Consider the following 23,102-nt stretch of genomic DNA (forward strand, 5'->3'; position numbering starts at 1 on the left):
TGCAAATGCTGTGCACCGTGTAGAAATTCAACAGGTGCAGAGTGCCCCTTGTAGAGATAAACCAACGTGAAATGCTTCTTTTACTGACTTTCTGCTCAACAGGCAGCCTTTTGAAAGCATTACAGTATTATCCATAATACCAAAGCATTTTCCAATGAAGTCCTCGAGAGCCCTTGCAGCCTAAAATCTCCAGTTCTGACTGATAATACACTGTCTTAATTATCTGTTCACAAGTTAGTATTTTAAATTCTGTTCATTAGCTAACATTACTGGATTCCGAAGCAATTACGATCATGGAGTTTTCAAAATGCTTATTATTTGCAAACGAAACAAACTCATATACTGAATTATCAGCTCTCACCTTTTTCGCATTCCTCAGCAATCCAAGTGGCATTTGCTTTTTAAACAAGCAGGCCCATAATTCTATTCCAGGAGTCTATGAAGGGGACAGCCCACCTTAAGTCATGCAGCAGGGAAATGCTTGACTATCAAGCAGAAGGGTGCCAGTTCGAATCCCTGCTGGTACTATATCGGGCAGCAGTGATATAAGAAGATGCTGAAACACATCATCTCATACTGCGCGGGAGGAGGCAATGGTAAACCCCTCCTGTATTCTACCAAAGAAAACCAAAGGGCTCTGTGGGTACCAGGAGTCTAAATTGACTTGACGGCACACTTTACCTTACCTCTATGAAGAGACAGGCTAGAGCACTGCACTGAAAGGGAACCTCTCTCACCCTACCACTTTTTGCTCTTACGCAGACCCCTTTTATTTTTACCACTCCTCTTACGCTGCAGATGAGCTGCAACCGGGGACCAGAAGTAATAAAACATGTCGAGCGCTCACTTTTAAATATTTATTCGGGGCCAAGAAGGTGGCGTTTTGCTGCTGTTCCGACAGGTGCTTTTCTTTGTCACACAAACTGATGGACTGTATTGGGCAGTCTTCGAGAATCTTTCTCGGAGCCTGGGGTCAAAGATTAGAAAGGAATTAATGGTGCAGGTGAAAGAAGGGGCAGGATTGTCCTGACCTACCCAGAACTAGCCCCCTAATGAGGCACAGTGAGCTGGCTAGTGAAAGTCTGCTACTTTTCTATTATCTACTGGCCTGACTGCTCCACCCTACATGATGGGTTTCCTGTTGTCTCTTTTCAAGAGGCAGAGAGTAGAAACAGACGCTGCCACTACCAAGGAAGAAGATGGGGGTGGAGGAGAATCCACATGTGCCACCGGGACTAGGGAGGGAAGAAATGAGGGAGATGGTGCACGGCCTTTTCTTCAGGGCAGAATAGTTCATCAGGTCACCTTTGGTGCTGGCAAGGTTTGGGCCAGGCCTACGTGGAGAAATATCAGATTTTACTAAAGACAGCGCCAATGTCAGGAGTCAGCATAGTTGGGCAGCTGGTAAAAGTCCTCAGGAAGGCCCACTGCTGATCACCCAAGACCATCTCTGCACTCTTCCCATAGCCTTCATGTGGTGGTGGAGAGATTCTCAGAGCCCATGATAGCACAGGGGTCCCTGAAACCTGGAGTTAGCCCTGACCAGCAGATGTTCTCCCCCAATACATGAGATATTCAAAAAGAACTCAAGTTCTTATCAAACTTATATCTTATTTTGTTTGAAAAAGGCTAGGTTGAACTTTTCAGCATTTAGAAGTTTAGAAGAGCAACAGAATGGAGCCCATGGCTTCTGCAGGTGAAACTCGGAAAATTAGAATATCGTGCAAAAGTCCATTAATTTCAGTAATGCAAATTAAAAGGTGAAACTGATATATGAGACAGACGCATTACATGCAAAGCGAGATAAGTCAAGCCTTAATTTGCTATAATTGTGATGATCATGGCGTACAGCTCATGAAAACCCCAAATCCACAATCCCAGAAAATTAGAATATTACATGGAACCAAGAAGACAAGGATTGAAGAATAGAACAATATCGGACCTCTGAAAAAGTATACGCATGCATATGTATTCAGTACTTGGTTTGGGCCCCTTTTGCAGCAATTACTGCCTCAATGCGGCGTTGCATGGATGCTATCAGCCTGTGGCACTGATGAGGTATTATGGAAGACCAGGATGCTTCATTAGCGGCCTTCAGCAATTCTGCATTGTTTTGGTCTCATGTCTCTCATCCTTCTCTTGGCAATGCCCCATAGATTCTCTATGGGGTCAGGTCAGGCGAGTTTGCTGGCCAATCAAGCACAGTACACTGTATACTTTTCAGAGGTCCGATATTGTTCTGTTCTTCAATCCTTGTCTTCTTGGTTCCATGTAATATTCTAATTTTCTGAGATTGTGGATTTGGGGTTTTCATGAGCTGTATACCATGATCATCACAATTATAACAAATTAAGGCTTGACTTATCTCGCTTTGCATGTAATGCGTCTGTCTCATATATCAGTTTCACCTTTTAATTTGCATTACTGAAATTAATGGACTTTTGCACGATATTCTAATTTTCCGAGTTTCACCTGTATATATAGTTACTGTATACACTGGGTCTGGGCCAGAAAGGGCCTAAGATGGCAATTTTAATCAGTTGGTATTTGCTACAAAATGGAGGGGAATTCTGTTTGGATTTGGGGCTGTGAATTCAAAAGCCTCAGCTCCATTCCTAATTTGACATATCAGCAGTGGATTACATTGCAGGGCTGTTGCAAGTCTCTCTCTCAGACTCAAACTACCCCCACCCCTGCAACCTGACATGGGATAGTAGACTATTATTTGAGCATGTCTGTGCTCAATCACAGCTATTTCTCCATTGATTCCTGTCTACATCTAGAGGAACATTATAAAATGCTGCTCTGTTTTGAACGAGGAAGTGGCTTAATCCTCCTCTCTGAAATTTTACCTCTTATCTACCTTTCAGCAGAGTGTGGTTCAATGTTACGTGGGCAAAACTAAAGCGGAACAAGCTGCTCATAGCCCATCTGATCTATGAACCTTGTGCCCTCCAGTCTCAGTAGCCAGTTTATCAATGTGGACTGTTCAAAGAGTGGAGAGATGTTTTATATGTAACAGTTTCAGCATACCAACAACTCAACTTATGTTCTTGATCAGTTCTTTATTCTATTTCTTTAATTGTACAAAACTATTGACCAGTGGTATAGTTTTAAATTTACAAATGGCCTTTAAAACAAGCTGTTCAACGTGGCTGTACACTTAAGCATGCAACACACAATTACCAGTTCTTTTAGAGGAATTACTTGTTTCTCTTATCACACTGCAGGCAGCATGATTTAAACACAAAAACAAATGAACCCAGTGCAATAATATTAATGCTATTTTACATGATATGCAGAAACAAAACTTACAGGAATAGACTGTCCTATCTATATATTAAGTACATTCACATTCATATTTTGTCATAACGTCTGGCTTTCCTTACATTGTTTGCATTGGATTAAACACTGGTCCTATCAGCTTTAGTACAACGCCCCATTTTCAGTTTAAAAAATGCTTAACAGTATAAAAATTCAAGCAATTGTTAAAAGTAAAAAACAAACAAACAGGAAATAGAGAGAATAAAAAATGACCTAGTGGGAATTATGAACTTCAGAAACTAGAAGAATGTGAACAAGGAGTTCAAGAATAGTAGAAGGCTATACATTTAAAAAGTGCTTTCCAAATTTTAGCCAAAGTTTAAATATACTACATGTGCTTCTTGGTTCACACAAGGAGACAGTTTGATTAGCAGGGTTTTCCCACCTCACTCACAGATTCCATTTGAAGTTATATAATTATTTGTCTTTTGAATCTCATTTTTTGTTCCCCAAAATTTTTTTCTTAGGTTTTTTTTTTTAACCCATGAAAACAAAATTGAAGCCAAAATAATCTGTCTGTGATGTTCTAGTTTTATTATGGCTATTTTTGTAGTATCACAAACAAAACATTGCAGCTTCATTGTACAAGAGTGCACACTCCAAACTTTGGAGATTGTTAGATCCAGCCATTATAGTCACTGAAAAAAACCTGATGTGTTCTACAATTATACCATATCTTTTAGGAAATGTTTGGATGAAGATTAATATTGGAAACAGCTTCCATGAAGATTTATGAATAGATATGGCACAAACTTGGACAATATCTTTATATACATATAAATACATAACACACACCCCCTCATCTCTGTGTGAACTCCATCAAGGCACTGTTACAATACTCAAGTATCTGATGGCCTACTTTCAAAAGATGCCCAAAAACTGAGGATACAGTAGAATTATAATAGTAGTTCTTATAAGAGTACAGCAGTTAAGTATTCTATTTACAACAGGATAAAAACCATGAAGCAACAGCCATTAAAGCAAATGACTACAATCAAGGTAAATGAGACAAATGTATTTAACTCTCATTCCATTGCTTTAACATTGAATTGGAAAGAAGATTTTCCCCGAAGGCACAGGAGGACAGTGAACTGTAAAAATCATTTGAAACATTGTACAGGTTAGCTGTCAGAACCAACTTTTCATGGAAAAACAAGCATGCTGTACACTTATAAGGAACGCTTAGTAGTTAAAAACTAACCTAAGATGTGAAATAGAAGAAACCCTGCATATTGCCATAACTATTTACTACTCTACACACTACACATTTAGTTTCCTTTTAGGTATTATGTTAATAGTTAACATGGCATATTAAATGCTTATAGTGCATTTCTTTTAAACAAACAGCCAGAAACATGGCAACAACAAGAAATTTGAGTATTTTCTTCTTATATACAAAGGAAAACATACATAATCAAGTGAGAAAGCAAGTGCTCGGTTTTAAATACTACAAATTAGCAGGGAGGCCAGTGCCCTCGCATTTCTACAAACTGTACAATCACAGTTTTTTTCTTTAAATAACTCTGTGCAGAAAACAGTCACTCGAAAGAATTTAAGGTCATAAAACACATGGCTAAATATCACATATGAAGAAACATTTAATAAACAAGGCCCGTAATCAACCAGATCATATAAAAAGGTAATCAGGCAACCAATTCCTTTGTTCTGCTCACATAAGGAGTCATATAAAGGAGCAAAGGAGGAATTTAGGCTTTAAGTGCTGTGCTTTTCTGTATTTGAGACAGAAGATTGGACAGCTGTGATTTAATGTTGTCACAGAAGTTGTATTTCCTATTTAAGGTAGCCACAGGTACTTAAGAAACACCTGAAAAAGAAGTAATCAAATACATTTTCCTAGCTCAATCTCACACAAGAAATGCACAAACAAAACCAAACAACAAGCAAACACAGGAAAAGTCTGATATAAATGTGCATTAGCAGACAGGGTCAAAGCCAACTGAAAACAAGGTAAATGTAACAGTTTTGACCAATGCGGACTGCACTATGAATAGCTGATTTTCCAAGTGCTTACAAATAAATATAAATCACCATATAATCTTTTCATTGTATAGCTCTGTTGGTGCTACTGTCACGATAGATCTTTCACAGACTCGTATACATCAATATCCCAGCCAATCTGCAATGCACATGGATCATGGCTACATAGACATTTGCTACAACCAAGTTAAAATTCTTCTTAAGAACTCCAGCACTTCAGAAACTTTGTAATACCCATGGAGATGGGCAGGGGGAAGTTGTTCTGTGTATCTGAGATAATCTTTGTTTTTTAAAGACTTGGCAAGGAGTTCACAAGGCAGAATAAAGGGTAAGACTGAAAGACTAAAGATATGCAGATATTAATCAGATAGACATGTCCAGCTAAATATTATTTATTTGTATGCAGGTAGCTCCTTTTGCTTTAGTTATTTGGGCTGCATAAAAACAAAAAATTAAACCATCAGCTGCTAAACACAGTATTAATCCTAAACTGACCAACTATGTATTATGTCTTAGTGAGAGGGCTTTTGTGTGCTGTAACACAATATTGATAAGAGGATTTGAGTTCCTGATATTTTGCATTTTGCCATGCATCTTAAATTAGTACTATACATACCACAACATAAGAACTTCTCTGGGAGCTTAATTCTGAAGGAATCCAATAAGATTTGCTCAGCGTGTTATTTCACTTAAAGAATCATAGCAAATCTATATTTTAAACAGAAATTAAGCACAGACTAGTGTGCTAATATTTTGGGCACCTAAAACAGGCAGAAGCAGCAAATTAACTGGCTTTAGGAAACCACTGTTCAAAAAAGGAGTTTGCTATCCAAACCTGTAAAAAATGACATAACTATCCAGGCATAATTGCAACCAGATGACCACAATGGTCCTGATAAGCCAAATGTCCAGCAATAATGTAGTTTTTTAAAAAATCATGTTTGATTAGTACCCCAAGAATACAATCTAGGAAGCCCCATCATCTAGCAGGATAGCCCCATCCTCCCACACTTTATCCAAGAGTTTCTGAAATTGAATTGATCAACACACAAACTATCTGTGCACTTTGTAGAACTGTTGCCCTGATGTTTCTCCTTAACTCTAGTACTACCAATGGAAGTCAGTTTTCATAAATTAAGGAAAACTACATCTACCATCACTGAAATGTTCTAGAGTTAATGAAATGTTGATGGACTAATAGCACAATGTCTTTTAATGGCAGTGAAAGGTTGAATAGTTTATTCTTTGTACAATTATTAATGTTTAAAGTTAACATCAATGTATGTCTCCTAATGAATTAAGATTACAGTACCCAGTAAACTTTAAACAAGTCTTGGGTTAAAATTCATTTTTTTTACTAACATGACCAATGGGGATTATATGGTTATAATGAAAATATATGTTTTTGAAATTCCAGCCTGACATATTATGTACTGGTATTTATCACTGCAGTCTACAACACATTGGAATATGCAAGGCAGTTATCCGGCATGTGAAAGATGCAAAGAGAAAGGTACTGGCACATATGCATTGTCCATGTCATCTGGCTAGGACGGAATATAACAGACATTGCTCCATGTGAGCACAAGTGTTTGAGGCAAAGGCCTAAAGTCTTATCCTCTGGGCGCTTCTCTTTTATATAATATTGCATTATTTGAAGTCAAGCCAAGCTTAAAATATGGTCCCACGAAGAATATAATCATTTCAGTTCAAATATTCTTCTGTCCAGGCATTCTATTTAAACCAATAATTGATGAAAAGCTGTAGGAGAATCATCAGCAAAATGAAGACATAGTGCTTGAACTGAAAGAAACTATTATCTTGAGTCGGTGAGCTTGAGGTCATTCGAGTTCGTAAAGCCATCATGTCCCTACAACATATAAGAGTGAATAAGGCAAGTTTATGGATTTTGATATCGCCACGACAGAAACTACCAAAAAACCCCCAAAACATGACTGTTAGAGCAAAGTTTGTTTCAAATTCTGGAGAAAGTACTACTATGGTTTTGGTGCTAATGCACTGGTTTCCGCCAGCCTGACAAGACGCAGTGGAAACCTTGTGGATTAATCCTCAAGTTACATACCTAGGAGCTCACTTCAAGTTGGTGCCAACGTGTGGGCCCTGACTCCTACAAGCACCTAAAGAAAGAGACTTTGGAATTTCTGCTCCCAAGTACTCTTAGCAAAATGATACATGTTTGGCTATTTTGGATTTGAGTGAAGCAAAGGCAGCACTGATGACACTGGGGATTTGACCAAAGGAATTGATGACACATACATGGTGGACTGCACATTTATTTGAAAGACTAAAATAAGAGGATTACATCCGGACTAAAGTTGTGCATACCAAATTTTATTTATCTATCATATTTAAATACCACCTGATATGTGTATTCTAGGCAGTGTACAGAGTTTAACACAAATATAAAACAAAGTAAAAATAATTTAAAACAATAAAAAGTTTAAATAATTTCATGGGATAAAAACAAGCCATTTAAAATTTTTGCATCTCCCAAAAATAAAGGTCCTTGAGCATCCCACAACCTTCGACAACGTACGTTTGGGAGGCACAGAGTGGAAATAGGCAAGAATCACCCCTCTTCCATTGTACTCATGACCTATTTGGCACACACAATGTTAGTCTGGATGTCAGCCAAATTTTTTTTTGGCTGTGAAGCTTTAGTCATTTTAATCAGCTCAAGCTTTAATAACTTTAATAACTAATTTAATAACTTTAATATCTAATAATAACTAATAACTTTAATAACTAATAAACAAGTCATTTTAGTTCAGCTCAAGCTTTAATAACTTAACAGGTTATTAAACCTGTTAATAACCTGTGTGCTAAGGGCACTCATTTGTTTTGGTTATTATATGCTATTGTAACATGTAATGAGGATAGAAAATATTAAAGTTCACATTTCCTTCTAACAATGAACAGTAGCTTTCATTTATTAAGTTGTCACTGCAGGAAGCCAAAGCACTATCTCACAAAGGATCAATTACCAAATTCACCATTTCCATTTTCTCCAACGCAAACTTTTTTTTATCCCATCTTTTTGTTCTCTTCTTTAAATGAACCTTCACGTAAAGGTACAAGTATTCACATTTGAAAACCATACCAGTATCTGGTAGAAAAACTAGCATCCTATTGTGCATTTAAGACACTGTTCAGAATATTTCTGGTCCACAATGCAAAATGACTTCAGTAGGGTTTGAGTGCACCTCACTGGAAAGTGAGGGTTCAGTTATAGTTATATCCCACACTTTCATAGATCTAATTTATCACAGCTAGAGCCACTATGACACTTAAATAACAACTACTTAAACAACAAATTCATTTCAGTCCTGCAAGTCTAATTAGGGCTAGAAGCCTAGCAGAGGAGAGGAAGAGCCCATCTGCTTCCCATCCAGTGCTGCTCAGTGTGAGAAACTGAGTGAGTGCTGTTGGCTCCTTCTGCTCCTGCCACCTGCCTGCTCCTGCTTCCCTTGTGAGGCTGTGACCTGCTGCCTCTGTGAACATCTGTGGGGATTGTGTGCAGGACTGGGACCAGGGGTGAGTTCCTGGGATTACTTGCCCAGCTCTGGGCCTTTATAGGAACACTGCCTGTGGTGGCAGATTTGTTCAGGGTTGTGAAGGGGCTAATGTGAGCCCCTTTTCCCTTGAATCAGTACTTGGAACCAACAATTACTCGCTGTGACCTTTTTAATGAGTTTCTTGTGGACAAAATTTCTCGTATTCAGGCTATCTTAGATTCAAACTCCACAATTATTACAGAGTCTGATGCTGAGGTGTCCAGCAGATCCTCTTATATGACGACTCTGGATCAATTTCAGTTTGAAAATCTTGAGGATGTGGACAAGTTGCTTGGAATGGTGAGGCCTACCACCTGCCTTCTTGATCCTTGCCCAACACGGCTTATACTATCTGGCAGAAAGGCTGTTGTAGAGGGCCCAGGTAGATATTATAAATGCTTTTCCGAGGGAGGGCAGGATGCCTCCTTGTCTTAAGGAAGCAATCATTAGACTGCTCCTGAAGAAGCCTGCCTTGGATCCCTCAGAGTTAAGCAACTACAGGCCTGTCTCCAACCTTCCATGGCTGGGTATGATGAATGAGAAGGTGGTGGCCTCCTAGTTCCAGGCAGTCTTGGAGGAAACTGATTATCTAGACCCATTTCAAACTTGCTTTCTGAGGGGCTATGGGGTGGAGACTGCCTTGGTGGGCTGATGGATGATCTCCAATTGGGAATTGACAGAGGGAGTGTGACTCTGTTGGTCCTTTTGGATCTCTTGATGGCTTTCAATACTATTGACCATAGTATCCTTCTGGAACATCTGAGGGGATTGGAGACAGGAGGCATTGATTTGCAGTGGTTCCACTCCTACCTCACGGGCAGATTCCAGATGCCTCTTGGAGATTGTTGCTCTTCAAAATCTGAACTTTCGTATGGTGTCCCCTCAGGGCTCCATATTGTCTCTGATGTTGTTTAACATCTACATGAAACCACTGGGAGAGATCATCAGGAGATTTGGTGCAGGGTGTTATCAATCTCCATGTCAACATCTCCGGGAGAAGGCATAACTTCCCTAAATGCCTGCCTGAAGGCAGTAAAGGGCTGGATGAGGGGTAACAAACTGAGGCTGAATCCTGATAAGATGGAGGTACTTATTGTGCGGGGTCGGGAGATGATATTGATCTGCCAGTTCTGGATGGGGTCACACTCCCACAGAAGGAACAGGTACGCAGTCTGGGGGTGCTTCTGGATCCGAACCTCTTCCTGGTGTCCCAGGTTGAGGCGGTAGCTAGAGGTGCTTTTTGTCAGCTTCATCTGATATGCCAGCTGTCCCAGTTTCTTGAGATGGATGACCTCAAAATGGTGGTACATATGCTGGTAATCTCTAGGCTGGATTACTGCAATGCGCTCTGTGTGGGGCTGCAGTCTGGAAACTGCAGTTGGTTCAGAATGTGGCAGCCAGGTTGGTCTCTGGGTCATCTAGGAGAGCCCATATTATTCCTGCATTGAAAGAACGCACTGGCTGCTGATAAGTTTCCGGGCAAAACACAAGGTGCTGGTTATTACTTATAAAGCCCTAAACAGCTTAGGCCCTGAGTATTTAAGAGAACGTCTTCTTTGCCATGAGCCCCACTGCCTGTTAAGATCATCTGGAGAGGTTCGTCTACAGTTGCCACTGGCTCGTCTGGTGACTACTCTGAAACGGGCCTTCTCCATTGCTGCCCCTGGACTTTGGAATGCGCTCCCTGTTGAAATAAGAGCCTCCCCATCTCTGGCAACTTTTAAAAAAGCACTGAAGACACATTTATTCACCCAGGCTTTTAATTCGATTCATAGTTTTAATTTTTAATGTTTGTTTTAAATTATTTTATTTTTAAATGATTTTAATTGTAAACTGCCCAGAGACACAAGTTTTGGGTGGTATAAAAATATGCTAAATAATTACACACCAGGCTTGGGGGGCAAAGATTAGCCCAATTATGTACACCTATCACATATGTCAGTAACTGCCCTGTTTCCACTAGCCTCTCTACCAGTTAGGAGGACTCACTGAACCACATGCTAACTTGGCAAAGAGGCACCTTTTAATGTGGTGATTCTCTTTATTTAGCAGGGGGAGAGTAACTGGCCCTATCCACCCCCAGCACAGTACCTCCAATGACTGTTGCTGGTGTCTATCTTACGTTTTTTTTTAGATGGTGAGCCCTTTGGGGACAGGGATCCATCTTATTTATTTATTTATTATTTCTGTGTGTAAACCACCCGGAGCCATTTTTGGGAGGACAGTATAGAAACCGGATGAATGAATGTTCTGCAAACTACTGTCATCAGGCACTCTTCTTTTGGAAAGTGGGGTAAGATGCATTTTATTTATCTGCTGTAAAAAAGTAGTAATTTTTTGTGTGGCTTTTGCCATTTCCCAATAAACCATGTGGTGTACTGAGAGGAGAGCTGGTAGCAAGCATGATTTGTCCCTTTAGTTAAGCAGAGTCCACTCTGTTTGCATATGGATGGGTGACTTGATGTGTGAGCACCATAAGATATTCCCCCCAGGGGATAGAGTCGCTCTGGAAAGAGCAGAAGGTTCCAAGTTCGATGCTCCCTCCTTGGCATCTCCAAGATAGGGCTGAGAGAGATTCCTGCCTGCAACCTTGGAGAAGCCGCTACCAGTCTGTGAAGGCAATACTGAGCTAGATAGACCAATGGTCTGACTATATGGCAGCTTCCTATGTTCCTATGTACTCGCTGTAAAATTCCAGAAAGAAAACCACTAAGATGATAAATGGAGCAGAAGAATAAAAGGCATTTCAACGCATCAGTTTACACATAAAATCCTAATGGCACCTTTGCATTATTCATTGTAAATCAGTTTGAGCCATGTCTCTAGTCACATGTGGGTGGGACACTTTGGATATATTGTCCACACTAGTCCCTTGTTCTCTTATTGAGCCCTGCTCTTTGTTTTGAATGAAGACACAATGAGGCCAATTAATTCCTGGCCCATTCCACAACAAAACTCGTCAGATAAAAGTTCAGAAATTGAGATGCCTTCTTCATAGCAACTGCTCATGCCTTACTAATGGAAGTCTGATTCAAACCTTTAGAACTCTTATTTATTCAGTGTCCAATTTATGTATAAATAAGTAGTGAGGGTTTAAAAAAAATTATGATTAAGAAAAAAGATACATTTGAAAAACAGACTACCTTCGAATGTCTTCCTGGGTCTCCCTTATAGATTCAATGGCACTTTGCAGTTCACCAAGATCCAGCATCTTCTTACGGATTCTTGTATTGTGTTTGAGTTGTGCTTCAAAAGTAAATTCAAATATGAAGTGTTAATCAAACCAAAAGGCAAATTTACTTTATTTTATCAAAGAATCAGGCAATTTTGCTTTGTTTTCTTTTTCATGCCAGAACAAGAAGTTGTATCTGATTCTAAAATAAATTTATTATCCTACAACATCTTAGTCTAAAGGAGAAGAAAATAAAGGCATGTGTCTACTATTTAGTATTAAATGTAACAGAAACAGAAACATGAATAGATATAGCACAATTTACCTTCACTTCCAGAAGAGTCCTGATTATCAGGTTCTGGTGAGGAAAAGCCACACTCCCCTTTCTTTGACTTAGCAGACCTCTTTATTTTTGCAACATTAACCTGTAATTCATAAAGTAGTAACACTTATTTGCTCAGAAATGATAAAAGGTATGCTGTAGTACAACAGCACAAAATAATTAAGACAATCTGCTTTCTTGTGTGAAATGCCAAGAAAGCAAAGTGACATCCCAGGAAGGAGTGAAGGATTTACAAAGTTGATTCCACCCCACCCCAGGGGCATAGAACCTGGACCGCCAATGGTAGGGGCCGCTGAAGCCCCCAGGAGGACATGGCTCGGGCTTCGGAAGAGCCCCGAACACCCCCATGCCAAGGCTACTAAGAGCCCCGAGCGAGCACTTGCCCTTCCTTTTCAGGCAGCGTTTGCTGCCTGAAAGCATCTATTCCCCTTTATTCTTCCTCCAGAGAGGGAGAGAAAGGGAGAACAGATGCTTTCATGCAGCAAGTGCTGCATGAAATGACTGGGAAGGGCTCGCGTGGACACTTCGGAGCTTGAGGCCACGGCCCCTTTGCACGTCACACACAAAGGGGACGTGGCCTTGAGCTCCTAAGAGCCCGAGTGAGCCATTCCATCATTTCAGGCAGTGCTTGCTGCCTGAAAGCATCTGTTCTCCCTTTCCCATGCTTTCAGGAAAGAAACGCTGCCTGAAAAGGATGGGAAAGCGCTTGCTCATGGGCGGAGAGGGGATTTATCTCGGGGCTCAGGCATGCCCTGTGCGCGTGACGTCAGAGGGGCCGCCGGGCGGGGCCGGACTCAGGCAGCCACTCTGCTAGCTCCGCACCTGCCTTACCCCCACTCCAGAGAAACAATACAGTAATGTTACTTCTTTGATTCTGTTACAGAATTGTGTCTTCTCTGCATATTAAAGAAATATGACTGCTGTTAAGATTTCATCAGTACCAAGCTAACTGACCAAAGATGACAATTTTTAAGCTTCAATCTTATCTTTAGTCCTTTCTATCCCATCTTATATTGTAAAAGTAAAGTGTTTTGTCGAGTTGGTGTCTATTCCTGGCGACCACAGAGCCCTGTGGTTGTATTTGGTAGAATACAGGAGGGGTTTACCATTGCCATCTCCCACGCAGTATGAGATTATATATTTCAGCACCTTTCTATATTGCTGCTGCCCGATATAGGTGTTTCCCATAGTCTGGGAAACATACCAGGGGGATTCAAACTGGCAACTTCTGGCTCATTGTATTTGACAAAAAAAAACCCAACCCAAATCCCACAAAAGCATACCATTGGTGTCCTGTGTCTGACTTTTGTCTGGATGGTACCATCTTTTTCAAACTGTATCATATCATTCAAAGGATCCCATGGTCTTGTGCTGTGGGCAGAGACAGAACCAGTTAGAAAGAACAATTCAAGAGAGTAGTCCCAACACTTCAATCTTGTTATCTCCAGAAAAGCATATTTAGAACCTTTCAAAATGAAGAATTTCATGCAAAAAAATCCCCATGATTGACACATGTCAAACAGTCTTGTGTGTGCGTGTGTGTGTGGACTATGATTTGAAGGGTTTTTTTTTCCAGATATGAATATAGCCTCAGTACCCCTTCTCCATCAAACAGAAATAGATGTGGGGGAAATGTCTCAGTCCTTGACAATGGTTTGGGAAAAGAAAATAATCTGATCCATTTTTTTGCAAGGTCCTTCCTTCCCTTTCTCTTATATTTTTTAAAATCAATTTTCATTTTCCCTTCCCATCTCTGTTTCTCCCCCGCCCAGCTGCCCCCAGCATCCCGGCCACCAATTAGAAATAGTTTGGGAGATGCTCACAGGTTGGGATGGCAGAATTCTTACATTCTTGTGAGTTAAGTTGCTATTTGTGCCATCAAGAATTCATGTGTTTAAAAATAATGTGGACGTCACAGGGTGCGTGTATGTGTGAGATGATGATGCTTAACTGGGGTGGGTGGGGTGGGGTGGGGTTCCAAAGGCCTTTAGATTCAGGCTCCAAAATCACCTAGGCACCCCTGGTTCATCCCCATGGAATTCAGCAAGGCTGATCAGATATGTTGTTCGGACAGACCCCAAAGCTAGTTTCTTCAAGGCATTTTATGGTATTGAAATTATGAAAACATTCACACAATCCAGTGAAGAGTTTGTGTAATATGTGACAAGCTTTTTCAAAATAGTTTGCTGGTGTCTTAAGTAGAAGAAAAGACTCCAAGACTCACTCTGCATATCTGTAACTCCACTCTCCCGGGACTGCATCTTGATCAAAGAGTTTGCATACCCATTCCTCATCCTGGGCTTTCCTTTCTTTGGCAGCCTTTCTCTGAGCTTCTTCCAAAATACATTTCTCCTGAGTTGCTTCTGCTTGGTCTTTGTTGTTTATAGCTCGGGTCACATGTTGCCAGAGTCTAGCAGATAAGTGTAATAAGGACATGGGAACATTAGAAGCTGGTCAAGAGAAGGGATCCAGAAATTTAGGCTTAGCTTTCTAACTAGCTATTTGTGATCACCACCAATCCTCTCTCTTCCCTCAGATTCTTTTCTCACACATAGGCAGAGGGCTTAGGAAAGAAGTAGGTCTTTTGTAATTTGCACTGGGATATGGAGATAGTAAGCAAAAATGGGGGCCCTCTGTGATTCCTGCTTTTTCTTACCATCTCAAAAATGGCAGTGAAAATTAGACCTCTGGGGAGATCTGTGTGGTGCTGTATATCCAGCTTGCCAGAGCATTGGGGGCACGCACCACTGGCAAGCTGGCAAGTAGATTTGTAGATGCCTGGTCAGGAGACATTTATCATAACTCTTTCTGTAGCATCATCAAAACAACCAGACCTATTTTTAAAGTGTACAATTGCATATTAACATTATTTTGTTTCCCTATGTTTAGATTTCTCTCTTAAGGATGTGCACAGAACCGGCTCCCTTCAAGCCAATGTGGGGTGGGGGTGGCCTGCGACGTGCGCACAGCACTTCCAGTCATGAAACAACAGGGTGGCAAGGAGGTACGCTGCCACCCCACCAGACTATTTATACAAAGAGCGCCAGAGGGGGATGTGCACCCTCCCCCGTCCTTAAAGCCACCCCCGCGTTTGAACCGGTTCAAATGCGGGGGTTCCAAACCTGTTCAGTGTTCTAAGAATAGAACACTGAACAGGTTCGTGCACATCCCTATTCTCTCTTCGGTTCATACACAGAAGTTGCTCAAGTTCCTGCATTATGTTGCCAGGCTACATTTATGGCATGTTTTCCACTCCTCCATGTCCTCCCACTCTTGCCCCTCAGCCATTAGCCTATTCAATTCCTTCATTCTGTCCTTCCCCGCTTGCTAATATTAATCTATAAGAACACAGGCTTAGAGTGAACTTACTTTTCTGATTCAAAGTCACCTTGCTCTTCAAATCTCACCGTGTATCTTCTTAATCTGTGCTGTCTGATCTCAGGTGTTGGATTCCAGAATGTCTCTGAAACATCTGTCTTTTTGTCCCTAATAATAACTTCACTGTCCTGTAATGTTCAACATATTAGATTACTTTAGTAACCAAAACACAAACAATTTAGCAAAGTCAAGAAGAACAGAGAGTCTTTTGGAAAGTCAGTTTTTGCAACCAAGGGGTTTCTTATGCCAGTTTGGCACACATGATGAGGACAACTGAAAGTCACTACTAAAAATAGATCTCCTTATTTCAGTAATAAGAGCTTGATTTAATGGTATCAATCCATTCACTTCCAGTCAGGTTTTGACTTTTGGTAAAACTTTGTAGTTTCCAAATGTTTTGCTAAGTGATTTATCAGTTAAATTTGGTGTTCATCAAAGACCTTCTAATCAGTTCCAACCTCTAGAAATACAACTCACCAATGATGCAACCAGAAGATTACTGAGACTCATTTCTGGTTCTTACCATACCACTTGGAGATCACTGATGAACATATGCTATGTGATGCATTTAACTGGAACACATAACTAGTTATAAGTTTGTAAGCACAGATTTCAGTTGGGCATTCCCGAAACCTGAACTGTTACTGTGATGTAACCAGTTCTATCAAATTCTGCCAATTCTACCAAAGAAAACTTAAAAGAGTCCATTCATTGTTGAAAAGACAGACCAGTGATCAGTATTTTTAAGCATTCTTCTCTTGGAGCCAAGGAAGGGAATGTTCAACATCACTAAGTGGCCGTAGCTGTTTGGGTTGAGACTGGAATGATCCCTTTCTGCAAGAGCAATTGTAGGCTGGGATAACTACAAGCTGTTCTTTGGAAGTGAATTCTCACTAGCCACCAATGATTTAATGAATGATAAATACATGCTTCACACACAGCCCTTCACACAGTATTTTTACCACTTTTTGCTACAAAGCAGTTTACAAATATTAGCATATAAAATGACAAGAAATCAATATATAGAAGAAAAATGTAAGGAATAGACATAAACAGCAAACTAAAACCAGTTAAAAACCAGTCAAGATGTAAATATCACAACTTAAAAGCCAGTCAAAATAAGGTGTTTAAGGCTAACTTAAAAGCAGACAATGTGGAGATCTATCAAAGACTCTTGGACAAGGAATTCCATTGGTGCGGCATCACTACAGAGAAGGCCTGTCCCAAAATTGAGTTAGCAGCAGACCAGAGAGCAGGAATTGTTAGGATAATCTAGGAGTTTGAATGGGTTTGTGTGTTGCAGACAGTATTTAAGCTAACTTGGGCAAAATCTGCATGGGGCTTTAAAGGTAACCACTAGCACCCTGAATTGGGCCCAGAAATGAACTGGTAGTCAGTACAATTGCTGTGGAACAGATGTAATACAACACCTGACTTACATATGTTAACAATGTAGCATCTGCATTTTGTGCCAGCTGAAGTATTTTGGTCATGTCTTTGAAAATCTGTAGTGGAACATTTGATCTGGTCAGGGATTGTGAGATCAGAGTGATCAGAGTGGGGTTAGTGCCAAAGCTGTACCATGGTTAATGGCATTATATTAAAAATTTAACAGTTGATATACATTAGAAAATAAAATATGCTACTCACCCAATGGCCTTCCAGAGTAGCTAGAACTTCTTTGCCCAGTTTAATTTTCCCCATTATTTGATTAACACTGTCATTGTTGCCCAAAAATGGCTATTAAAGAAAAGAGAATGAAATTTCAGAAAACTGAACAGTCAGTAGCTTTACAAAAACACTAGAAGCTGCTATGAGATGTCTGGTGTGTGATCTTAAAGCATTTAAAACACAGTGCCATCATTTCTCAAGAGCTAAGTAAAATCACACAAAAGTCTCCTTCCTATCTGAAGAAAATAAAGCATCAAACACTATGCTGCAATTGCTCTCTTCAGGAAAGTAAAGCAAGACACCATGAGTTCTTGTGTAAATTCACGCTGCACTTTCTGCAAGCTACAAGCATATTCGATTTAGTCATTATTACACAGTCATTACAAGACCACCCCCGACCCTACACCACCTTGACATTTGATTTCAGCCAGGCCAGACTGTCATGCAGACTAGAGCTTATGCCTTGAAGGTTAGCTTCCATATTCAGGCATGTGAGATTATCACATACACAGAGGCTTATGCCTGCAGCCTGGGAAAGGTGGAAAGTAAACCCAGTGCTCTTGAATTTTTAATGAAGAAAATTGCTAGCCCAACAAGTAAAGGTCTTGGAACTGACCCCGTCCTAATGGAATCAGAATGACTCCTAACCACTGACTGAGCTGGAATATGCAGAACCCTGTCATGTTTGCACCTATGTCCAATAATGGTGACTCATAACTTGGTTCTCACAACCCTCAATACCAGATTTTAGCATATTTTATTGGTTTGATTTATATCCAATTGGCTCACAGCCCCTTACAGCATTTTTTAAAAAACAATCCTGCCCCTAAGGGGCTTACTCTATCTATCTATCTATCTATATAAATAAATAAAAATTCTTCCCAGACAGTGAGAAACAGTTAGTCCTTCCCAAGCAAATGGATGGGCATTGCTGCTTTGCCTCATCCCTTGCTGCAGCCTCAGGAAATGGCTGCAGGAAGACTCCATTCTTCAGAACGGAGCAAACAGATGACAGGTGGTCCTCCTCAGGCTGATGGAGAGTCCTTGATGGTAACTCATCCTCTGCTGCAGCCTCCCAAATCTGCCCACCCATCTTTTGTTACTTGGAAAGCCTCTCTTCAGAAACCACCCTGGCCTTTATTTTATCTTGTCTAAGCTCCTATAATTGACCCAAGCCCTCAGAGCCTCATGCTCTTCAAAACATGGGACTGCTGGCAGACTCACTACCCAGTAATACCCTGGAAACTCCCAACAGCATCTGCCTCTGCACTCTCTCCCTACTCCCCAGAACCAATTTGTGGCCTATGCCATGCACAAACCCAACTTTGAACCTGGAGCTCCCGGATGTCAGCTTGTTAGTTGGGCACTGTGTCAAGGCTGTCCTTGAACTCCTGTTGGAATGCCAGCTCTTGTACTCTCTCTGCTTCCTGAACCAGACTTGTGGCACATACCATGCACAAATGCCACTGAACTCATTGACAGCCCAGAACCCACATGCTTTGGACCCCCTTGGAAGCAGTGCCAGCCTGGCAGTCTCAGGCACACTTTCTCCCAGTGAAGGCCTTATGGTGGTGTAGAAGCCAGAACTCCAAGTGCAAGAGCCATCATTCCCTCTTCAGCACTTTCAAGTTTGTTGGTTTGGTGCTAGTCAAGCTGGACCCGCTCTACTGGAAGAAGAGCTGCCAGCCTCCCTGGCTGGTCAGAGTTGGTGGCAGAAGGGAAAAGTTTATTTACTACCTGTAATTCCCCCAGAATTGACTTGGTATCTCTGCTGCAGACATGCAAATTAGGTGCACATGTTTGTAAGACTATCTGAGCACATGTGGTAACAACTTGTGGTTTCAATGAACAGATTTCCCAACTACTATGTCTTTCTGCTGCAGAGTTTCTAAATAAATGCTATATGCAACTACTGTTTATGAGTAAGCACATACAGGTTATTAATTACCCAATTATTTACTTTGTGGAGAGTCAACTTTTTAAATCAGATCGTTTCTAAATACTGGGGGCATATACTAAGGATGTGCAATTGGATTTGTGTGCAAATCAATTTGTGCCAAATTGGGGGCGATTTGTAGATTCGACTGTGCACTGAATTGCACCTTAAATGAAAGGGCTGATTTGAGCTCGAATCAAATCAGCCCTGATTCTGTGTTTATTGATTCGTGCTATTTGAGCAGCCATTTTGGTGGGTTTCCCCCCCTGGCTTTTCTCACACTGGCTCTTGAATGGCTTGAGATCTCCTTGCTTCTTGGTTGCCTTGTTATCCAAATCACGTGTTGGCATGGGAAACTGTGTCCCCATTGGCTGCGGGGGAAGGAGGAACATTTTTGGAGAAAATTTCAAAATGTATTCAAAGGGACTGGGAGGAAGAAGTGCTCTTACATCAGCAGAAGAAAAATGAATCAAGAAAGGTTTGATTTTGTGGTTTCTTTTCATTCCCAGTGTTGGGGACACCCTGACCACAACATCATTCAACCCAGAGCTACCAACTCAAAATTATATGGAACCCAGGCCTGTGTCTGATTCCATTTTATTAAAGAATCCATTAATGCCTGAATTCAGATGACCTAACTAGTGCATGACACCCAGATCTCATGACTGACTCTGCTAACTGCTCTGTGAAGAAAGAGGCAATCCAGCATTGTATTCTCAGTGTTTGTGAATGGGTACTCAACAGAAACACAAAGGCCAGGCCTGAGCTTTCCAAATGCTAAAATTTAACTCACTATTGGATAATGTCTAGAAGAAGTGAGGAGCTGAGCTCCCATCTCCCCTTGCAAGAATCCTTGTCAATGATTGCTCTGCTATGCCCAAAGGGGATACTCAATTGCTGTCTATAGAAATTCCACTCTAGGTAGATGCACACAAAGAAAACACCTATAGATTTAATGCTGATTTTATTAACACCTTATGGGATGAGGCACCAGAAATCTGGGGACAAGAGAAGATGCCCATTTGCAGCTCAGAGATCCAGATTTGTTTTGGGCAAAACAGAACGTCCCCTTCCCTAAACAGCAGCTAACAGAAGGTGGGATTCAGATCTCCCTGGACTGAGCTAATATCCTGAATAATTAAAAGACAATATCCAGATGGTAACAGCAAATTGTCACCTTTTTGGGACCCAGGAAGGATGAGGACATTTTGAATAAACTCTATGGAGATCAAAGGGAGAAGCAACTACAAAAATGGAGCCAGCCAAACAGAGAGTGAACAATCTTGCCTAACAAGCATACTTGCTCAAGAGCCACCCCAGAGTTCGCTGCTAAAGCTGCAGGGCAACAAGCAGGAACTCTGTCCATGGACAAGAACTGTCTGTGACTTCTGCTACGAAGTGAGAAGTCAAGACTTCCCCAGCCTTGGTGCTCGCTCTCTGCCTCTCTCTGATCAAACTGCCTGCTTGACCAGCCTGCTTGACTGCTATAAGCTTGCATTGCTCCCAAGCTTCTGTCTCCAGCTACAGCATCACAGCTCTCAAGCCTCTGACCCTGGTAATATGCTGCTTCCACAAGCCTTGGATCCCTCCATCTTTCCCCCTTCTTCTCCTCCTCCCTCTTCCCTCTACTAATTCCTAATCTCCCCAAACGATGCCATTCCACAACCTTCCTTAACCCCCCCCCATTTTCCATCTATATCTGAATTATATTAGGCGCTAGGAAGATTTAATACACACACACACACACACACACGATAGCATGGCAGCGCCCCCGGGGGTGGTGAGTTGCTGGTATGGTTGAAATGATGTAGTAACACTGATAGATGATTGTTTTAATATACAGTTAGAAGCCCCCTGAATACCATCCTAGGGGTTGTTTGTTACTTGAGCCAGAACCTAGGCAGGTTCGGTTCGAGCTGGATCGATTTCTAGCCCTGTGAAACTGGCCTGTTTGATGTATGCTAGCTCGGAGCATATTAATATAACGAATCAGGCTTGGTCACACAATCCCTACTTGCCTTTGTCAGTCTGAGAGATCCTAGCAAAAACCAGATAGTTATTACGCAGGAAGTAATAGTACTATAACTATCTGGTTTTGCTGGATCTCAGACTGACAAAGGCAGTAGGGATGTGTGAGCTGATTCGAATTTAAACCAGCTCAACATCAAACAGGCCCAGTTCAAGGGCTTGAAATCGATCCAGCCTCGAACCGAACCTGCCCTGGTTTGGCTCAAACCAAACACCCCTGGCTGGTTTGGGGGTTCTAACTGTTTTAAAAAATATTTGTTTATTTATTTAAACAAACTCACCACCCCCGGGGGCGCTGCCATGGTGTGTGTGTGTGTGTGTGTGTGTGTGAGTGTGTGTGTGTGTGTGTGTGTGTGTGTGTGTGTGAGAGAGAGAGAGAGAGAGAGAGAGAGAGAGAGAGAGAATATTTCCCGAGGGTCCTCCTCACCTCCACTGGGATCCTATAAGATTTTTTGGGAAAGTTTAAAAATTGCCAACTTGCCCGTTTATTTTGTAGGTTGAATAGTAGGTAGCACCCATCATGTCCTACCAACCAATCCACTTACATGTCCTTAGAACCTATACGTGGGGGTATTTCGAGTCCCCCATTGTCCCCTATGGGCGAATTGTAAATTTTTGATTTGTTGAACTGGCCCCAGTTCGACAAATCAATTTGATTTTTTGTGATTCAATTCAAGGTCGAACTGAATTGCAAAAAATGATTTGTGCACACCTCTAAAATATACCATATCTACCCATTGTTGAAGCATAAATCCTCTAGAGCCTACAAAGAGATACAACTAACCTTTAGTTTGAATTCAAGTGCTGCACTATATCCAGTTTTTTCACATTTGATGCCAACTGTTCCCCCAAGCTCTAAAGTCATTGTGCCATACAGAATTCCTGTAAGAAAACACAGAATTAGCTTTATTTCTTGATGTAGTGGTATAACTTTTCCTTCAGCTCTACATATAACTGAACACTACATACAAGTCTAAATCTTTTATCAAAATTCAAGAAAGCAGGGGAAATCCACAGACTCCACTCAGTCCTATTTAAGAGGGCTTTGTCTATAATAAGGTCAAGTAGCTCTCAAGCAAGGACTGTAAACATCAAAATATTATATATATACATAAATTAGAAGCTCTATGTACAGGAGAAAATCTTACAAAAATTAAAGAAATCCAGGGGTTGCCTTCTGCTGAAATCTCATAGATTCCAGCCTTTGGCTAGAGCCTTCATTTTGATCAGTGTCGTGGAAAACATTACTCCAAAAAAAAAAAAAAAAAAGTCTTCTGATAACCGATTTATTCTATTTCTTGGTCCCCTCTACTTTCTTTCTTTCTTTCATTTATTCATTCATTTAATGGATTTTTATACCGCCCCAAACCAAAGCCTCGGGGCAGCTCACAATAATATATTTCCTATATAAATATATATTTTCAGATATGTCTAACTACTGTATGTAGAACTGTCTCCTCCTTTTGACCTGTTCTGCTGAGATTTCTAAGATGAACTGAGAAAGCCTTCTATGTGCAAACACTTACTAATTGGGCAAAAAAGTACCCTTTTAAAGGAGTAGCTTTCATATTTAGCAGGGGAAGAGAAAATGTCCCTATTCAGTCCAACACAGCATCTTTCTATCTAGTGGCTGTTGTATAGATTTATTTGCTTGATCCCTTCTGGGACAGGAAATAA

General features: G+C 40.9%; 1 protein-coding gene across 6 annotated transcripts in view; it reads right to left on the reverse strand.

Annotated features, from left to right (window-relative positions):
• Nucleotides 1-3,045: 3,045 nt before the first annotated feature.
• OSBPL8 (oxysterol binding protein like 8) overlaps nt 3,046-23,102 on the reverse strand; it is a 121,733-nt gene continuing 101,676 nt past the window's right edge. For all 6 annotated transcript variants that reach the window (XM_053253241.1, XM_053253243.1, XM_053253245.1 and 3 more), the window contains 8 exons: nt 22,210-22,307; nt 17,441-17,530; nt 15,782-15,918; nt 14,637-14,822; nt 13,696-13,783; nt 12,395-12,494; nt 12,041-12,143; nt 3,046-7,192 (listed from right to left, as the gene is read on the reverse strand). In XM_053253241.1, coding sequence (XP_053109216.1) covers nt 7,057-7,192; nt 12,041-12,143; nt 12,395-12,494; nt 13,696-13,783; nt 14,637-14,822; nt 15,782-15,918; nt 17,441-17,530; nt 22,210-22,307 — 938 coding nt within the window. In that variant the 3' untranslated portion in view covers nt 3,046-7,056. The remainder of the gene's footprint in view (nt 7,193-12,040; nt 12,144-12,394; nt 12,495-13,695; nt 13,784-14,636; nt 14,823-15,781; nt 15,919-17,440; nt 17,531-22,209; nt 22,308-23,102) is intronic.

This window comes from Hemicordylus capensis, chromosome 5 (genome assembly GCF_027244095.1).
Source record: "Hemicordylus capensis ecotype Gifberg chromosome 5, rHemCap1.1.pri, whole genome shotgun sequence".
Lineage (NCBI taxonomy): Eukaryota > Metazoa > Chordata > Lepidosauria > Squamata > Cordylidae > Hemicordylus > Hemicordylus capensis.